Raw genomic sequence first — 6,493 nt, 5'->3', positions numbered from 1 at the left:
TATTAGAAAAAGTCAAAAATATATTTTTCTTCTAACATGCATAGTCAACCGATAAACTCACACACGAAGTTTCACGAAAAATGACGCCCACAAAAATCTGGGAAAAAATGATAAAACTGAAGCTATATTTGAAAAATTATATGATGAATAGTATGGCCCCAATTGTATTTTTTAACATGTGTTAATACTTCACGAAACTTCATGCCTGAGTAGAATGGCCGACCAAATTTAATACCCAAAATTTTAGAATTTTTATTTTTTAAATATTTTTTGAATTTATTGTTCACGTAGGTGTGCATAGAACCATGTTTACCTTTGTATTTTTGGACGATGAACTGCAGAATAACCCTAGAATCGATGACCGTGCTAAAAAAAACATCTGCTGAATCCAACGACAGGGAAGGTACCACGTCACGTGCATGCCCACCCGAGCCCACCATCGAGAATCATGTGATGTTCTTCCCTCGTATTGATCCCCCGCCCACCGTGGAGACCCCTTCCTCTCCACACAAGCACTCCACCTCCTCCGCGGCTTACCAACCTAGCCCGTCACTGACACGCCGCCCCCACCACAGATCCCGGCCACCATGGACCAGGACCTCAAGGACCGGCTCCTCCTCCCTCCCCGCGCCGCCTCGAACGGGCCCCACCGCCGCGGCAAGCCCGCGGCGCCAGGCGGCGGCGGAGGTGGGGGTGGCGTGACGATCGACGTCCACGGCCTGAAGAAGCGCGGCGGCGGGCGGCGCTCGTGGGTGCGGGTGGACGCGGCGACGGGCGCGGCCGAGGCGGTGGAGGTCGCCAAGCCGGCGCTCATGCGGCGGCTCGACCTGCCCGCGCGCGACCTCCGCCTCCTCGACCCGCTCTTCGTCTACCCCTCCGCCATCCTCGGCCGCGAGCGCGCCGTCGTCTGCAACCTCGAGCGGATACGGTGCATCATCACCGCTGACGAGGCGCTCGTCCTGCGCGACCCCGACGCTGACGGCGGAGCCGCTGCGGAGGAGGCCGTGCGGAGGTACGTCGACGAGCTGCAACGCCGTCTCGTGGACTGCGCCGACGACCTGCCCTTCGAGTTCATCGCTCTGGAGGTCGCGCTCGAAGCCGCCTGCTCCTTCCTAGACGCTCAGGTTCCACACAGCGCTCTGCAGACCTTTGCGTTCTACTACTAAGTAATTTACTAGATGGTGTAGAATATAATACTTGTGCTCCTGTCTCAACTAATGGAGTACTCTATTAGCCGGCGTACAGTTTTGGTGCATGATGAGCTTGATAGTTCCGGTCCTTTGGGAGCATGTGATGATTGAATTAATGATGGTTCTCAATTGTTAATTTGAATTCTTACATTGGGCTAGTATTCCATATGGAGTGTGTCATTGCTTAAACTGTGATTAGTTGAACAGTCATATCCTAGTATGATGTACTTAACATCCACAGTTCCACACTGTATTCTGAAAAGAATAGATTTCCTCTTGATCATATTCTATTACTGACAGGAAAGTATCTGATGGTGAAATAAGCTATGGAGTAGATTATCCACCACATAGGAAGTTCAGTTTGCCACGTACCAATGGTCAAATGAGGTTGCGTGTCACCATTTGAATTTTCATCATGCCCAGCCTCTTATCTTAATGACAAATTGACAACTCTATCAAATGTAGCATTGTTCTGTGTCAACCATTGTTGGTCTCAATTTCTTTTACTCTGTTTGGTTTCCAGAAAATTGAATTGACCATAACCGCCAATTATCGATGAAAATGAAGCCACACATTACAAATTTGGTTATCAGCTGACAAATCATGTGATGATCAATTTGAGTTTCCCACTTTCTGAGCTGTTTCAAGGATAATGATTTGGCATCTGACTGGAGAACTAAAAATGCTTGCAAATTTTATCAGGCTGTTGAGCTGGAGGCTGAAGCTTATCCACTGCTAGATGAGTTAACGGCCAAAATCAGTACCCTTGACTTGGAGCGTGCTCGACGCCTAAAGAGCAAGCTGGTTGCATTGACTAGGAGGGTCCAAAAGGTAAATGGACTTCCATTATGTTTTTACTGCTCTTATTAGTTAGGTTGTCAAACAGTATCCGTTTCCAGTCTTAAGAAATGTCCAATTTTCACCATTAAGGTCAGAGATGAGATAGAGCAATTGATGGACGACGATGGTGATATGGCTGAAATGTACCTCACGGAAAAGAAGATGAGGATGGAAGCATCATCATTGGACGAGGAGGGCCTTCAAGGAGTTGCTGGAAATAATGCCTTCGGTGCATCCGTCTCTGCTCCAGTTTCACCAGTTTCGTCGCCCCCTGCGCCCCGGCGGCTTGAGAAGCAATTTAGTTTTGCTAGAAGCAGGCACAGCAGCTTCAAGAGCTCAGAGAGCAGTCAATATAACATAGAAGAACTGGAAATGTTGCTGGAGGCTTACTTTGTGGTTATTGACTACACTCTCAGCAAATTAACTTCGGTATAAAGCATGAACTGTCTTTTAGTTAGCCTATTGTTCAATTGATTTCTCTTTTAAGAAATACATTAGCTGACAATTTTGCTATTTACATTATTTTTTTCCAGCTGAAGGAGTATATTGATGACACAGAGGATTTCATCAATATCCAGCTGGTATATTCCCCTGATTTCATACTGTATCATTTGAACATGCCTATTGCTCAACTTTCAGATGAAGAATCACGTTAAAAGAAGTTGTTTCTCATTCAAATCAGCATGTTTCACTTTGCCTGGTTTTACACCAAAGCGAGAAAATGATATGCCGGTTACCATGTGTTATTACAAGATTGATATGTAGCTTCTTGGTGGCACATTTCTGGATAGGTAATACTGTTTATTTTGTAATTAAAACACACAAAGAGATTCAGTTTGACAGACATAATAGTTGTTGTCCCCCACTCAAATGGAAATGATAAGTTAACTTAGAAACAAACATTAGTAAGCAAGGTTGAATAACTTGTATTTTACTGTTCGTGGGAACATCAGGATGATACAGGCAAGATAGTAAGTACTCAATATAAACCATAAATGGTTGACAAGTAACACAAGTTAATACACTAATTATAGCCTGGTACTAGAAAATACTTCCTGTGGCTTTATTTATTTATTTATCATATATTAGACTTATCTGTTTAGACATTTTTTTCTTTGACCACTCTTTTGTTCCTGAATTAGGACAAGCAGTAGCTGATCTGATATAGTCACTACCTCTGTTTTTGAGTCGCCGACTAATCGCCGAGTCGTCGCCGCGTGGCTGGCTCGCGCAGGCGACTTGACTCAGGGAGCGAGTCGCGCGACTCGCGTGGCTCGCCGGCGACTTGGTGCGATTAGTCGCGCGACTCGCTGGCTTGCTGGCTTGCGTGGCTTGCTGCTGATGTATATGTGGGGACTGGGGAAGGAGGAGGACTGAAGGAAAGAGAGCGCAGGGTGGGCTCTATATGTGCCCTGCTTAGATGTAGTATATGAAAGAGAGCGCAGGGTGGGCTCTATATGTGCTCTGCTTAGATGTAGTATATTTTCTCTGCTGTATATGTGCTCTGCTGCTGCTGTATATCTATGTTCTCTGCTGCTCTATGTACTGTTGTGCCATGGCGACTTGGGGCGACTAATCAAGCCAAGTCGCTGACTCAAGCCAGCAAGCCACTAGCCGCAGCCTCGGCGACTTGGCTTGACTCGGCGACTCAAAAACCTTGGTCACTACTCACTAATAGCCTGGTGTGATGAGATATTAGTTTCTTAAGAGTTAAGAACATTGATGAGATGCTAGTTTCTTAAGAACACTGATGAGATTCTAGTTTCTTAAGTGCACTGATGACTTGATGAGATACTAGTTTTTTAAGAACATTGACGAGATACTAGTTTCAGTTGACCAGTCATTTGATGCTGCGAGTAACCTTTGGACAAAACAACTTTGTTTCATGAAGGGGATAAAAGGATAGAATAAAGGGAAAGGGCTATCTTAGGTGACAGTAATAACAAATGTGGAACCAATGAAAAACTTTCTTTCGGAGCAAGTTGATATGTGGTTGTCATGTTACAATGGCTGGTGATGGCTGATGGTTGACACATTTCATCCATAATGCCTGTCATATTTTTCTCTATGGTAGATGCGTTCATGGTTTAAGACTATCTTTTTTTTAAAGACATTTAAGACTATCTTTTTTTTAAAGACGTTTAAGACTATCTTGGATACCGGGAACATCAAACTGTAGTTAGGTTCAGTAATACCACTAGAGAATAGGGTGTTCTTTCATGTGTTTGATTACCATTTTTTATGATCTTGACCGAAAAAATGCTTACATGATGATTCTCACGAATGCTGTTATTGCAGGATAATGTCCGGAACCAACTGATCCAGTTCGAGCTGCTGCTGACCACCGCTACGTTTGTGGTAGCCATCTTCGGGGTTGTCTCTGGGGTCTTCGGCATGAACTTTGAGGGGGTCGCTGTGCTTAAAGTGCCTCACGCTTTTGAGTGGACGCTCATCATAACGGGTGTTTGTGGCGCGGTCATATTCGCCTGCCTCCTGTGGTACTTTAAGAAGAGAAGGTTCTTCCCCTTGTAAAATGTATTCTTGCAACCTTCTGCTGCATGTTGCAGAAAGCAGCATTCGGCAGTTCATTATTTTACCAGCTTCGCTGGCGTGCAATTGTACATACTTTTTCTCCTTTGTTCCAGTGAATATACACAATGTTGGAGCTGCATTGGCTGTAGCGTGTGCATCTGATATCGATTTTGAAGCTTCCTGTCTCAATGGGTTAGCTTCACACGTCTGGACCGTCTGATAAGCATTGGCATCTCCAAGAGGTTTTATCTAATATATCATCCCACATTTGTGCGTGACACGTCTGGTTGTTTTCACGAACACCCTTCGTCTTTCCTCAAACTATGTGTCCTCCAATTGCATTCTCATCCCTTCAAAATTCAACCATCATACTATGAAGGCATCACAGATATATACCCCCCAGATATTTATTCCATTATTACTATTGATGCTTCCTTTGAAGAGACTTCCTCGGAGGCATCTGATTCGGCTTGCTCGATGGTGTTGACCATGGCCGCCTGGCTCAGGTGGCGAGCACCTCCTCCATTGCTAGGGCGGTTTGATGGGCGGTGTGTGCCTCCTCCACTAGGTATCCTCCACCTCGGCGGTGGCGGCGTGCTCCCTCACGATTGAGGTGGCAGACCTCCTCCATGGCTCGGGCGGTGCACAACTCCTTGGCGGCTTGTTGGAAAATAGGGCATGAAGTTGAGAGGCGCCATGGCGGAGGTCCTACAGGGATAGGAAAGGGCACACCATTGGATGATTTTTTTTCTGTTGGGTCCATGTGTCATGGTTAAGATAAGTCTAGACTCCCGGGCAACCCATTTCTCCCCACATATGGATTGGTTGGGCGAGTAGGGATTGTCCGGACATTTGTATTGGGCATGGGAGAGCTGGGCAATCGTTTTCGTGTGTGGGCATGTTGAGACTGTCCGCCCGACATACACGTGGAAGAAGCCTTTGGATGGGTTTGGCTCGGGTGCAGGGGTCACAACACGGATTAATATACAGGGCCAATAATCAAGTGACACATGTCCCAGTGGGACCATCAGAAAAGACATTTTTATTTCTCTCTTTTTATTCTACCAGTTTCCTGGTTCTCAATCTTCTACTCCACCATTAATCAAGGGTAGAGACCATGAAGCTTTACGTCCTATGAAATCAACGTTTGTAATACTAGGGTGCTTCCTCGAGAGAGTAGCTAGCTGTCATCCCATTGACGACGACGCCCCCGGCCGCCGGCCGCCACACAAATGAAACTCCCCGCGCCGCATGAAGCCGGACAAGACAGAGGACGTGCCGCTCCGCCGCTCCAACTCACCTCCATGCACGAGGACTGTGAATTCAACGCATGAGTGCTGCCATCTCCATTACGTAAGGAACCATGGTCCAATCGCTGCTTTTTTTGGACCGAAGTCTAATGGCTACGTGCCCCTCAGCCTCGCGACGTCTTCCTCCGCGGCCCCGCCTTGGCTGCCCACACCATCACCTCAGCCTCACGCCGCCGCAGCCTTGGCCACGATCAGATTCATGGTCTCTAGTCTAGAAGAAGAACGAAGAAGATTGAGAATCAGAAAACTCCTAGAAAAAAAGGCCTTATTAGTTGGTCCCACCAGAACACGTCTCACTTTATTATTTGCTCTGCACGTTAATCCATGCGGTGAACCCTGCACATGAGCCGAACCCGAGATGCTGTTAGGTGTGCACTGCTCCTTCGGAAGAGAAAAAGGTGCAAGTGGTAGTATTAACCGGCCTGTCTTGTTCTATCAAGAAAGTACTCGCCGGTTCCCCGGCATCGTCCCACACAGAAAAAAAGAGCGTGGAGCCCCGGCCCAACCTGTAAGTCCACTAACGTAAAGTGAGGAGTTGAGTCTGAACTGGTGAACCGAAGTCACTTTCGTAATCATACTTCCTACAGCTAACACGTGTCCAGTTCAGTGGAAACGCGAAGC

The 6,493-nt window shown here is 46.6% G+C and overlaps 1 protein-coding gene across 2 annotated transcripts; it reads left to right on the top strand.

Moving 5' to 3' along the window:
• The first annotated feature begins 487 nt into the window (after positions 1-487).
• Positions 488-4,701, top strand: LOC123189663 (magnesium transporter MRS2-C). Of its 2 annotated transcripts, none has more exons than XR_006495930.1 (5): positions 488-1,124; positions 1,893-2,021; positions 2,121-2,459; positions 2,564-2,821; positions 4,329-4,462. XR_006495930.1 is itself a non-coding variant. In XM_044602130.1 (5 exons), the coding sequence occupies exons 1-5, from the start codon at positions 588-590 to the stop codon at positions 4,560-4,562; spliced, it is 1,287 nt and encodes a 428-aa protein (XP_044458065.1). In that variant the 5' UTR covers positions 490-587; the 3' UTR covers positions 4,563-4,701. The 2 variants fall into 2 exon arrangements, 1 of the variants encoding a protein (XP_044458065.1); XM_044602130.1 differs by having other exon boundaries at positions 490-1,124; positions 2,564-2,611; positions 4,329-4,701.
• Positions 4,702-6,493: the final 1,792 nt, after the last annotated feature.

Source organism: Triticum aestivum, chromosome 2A, assembly GCF_018294505.1.
Source record: "Triticum aestivum cultivar Chinese Spring chromosome 2A, IWGSC CS RefSeq v2.1, whole genome shotgun sequence".
In the NCBI taxonomy this organism is placed as follows: domain Eukaryota; kingdom Viridiplantae; phylum Streptophyta; class Magnoliopsida; order Poales; family Poaceae; genus Triticum; species Triticum aestivum.
This window is presented reverse-complemented; position numbering and strand designations above follow the sequence as displayed.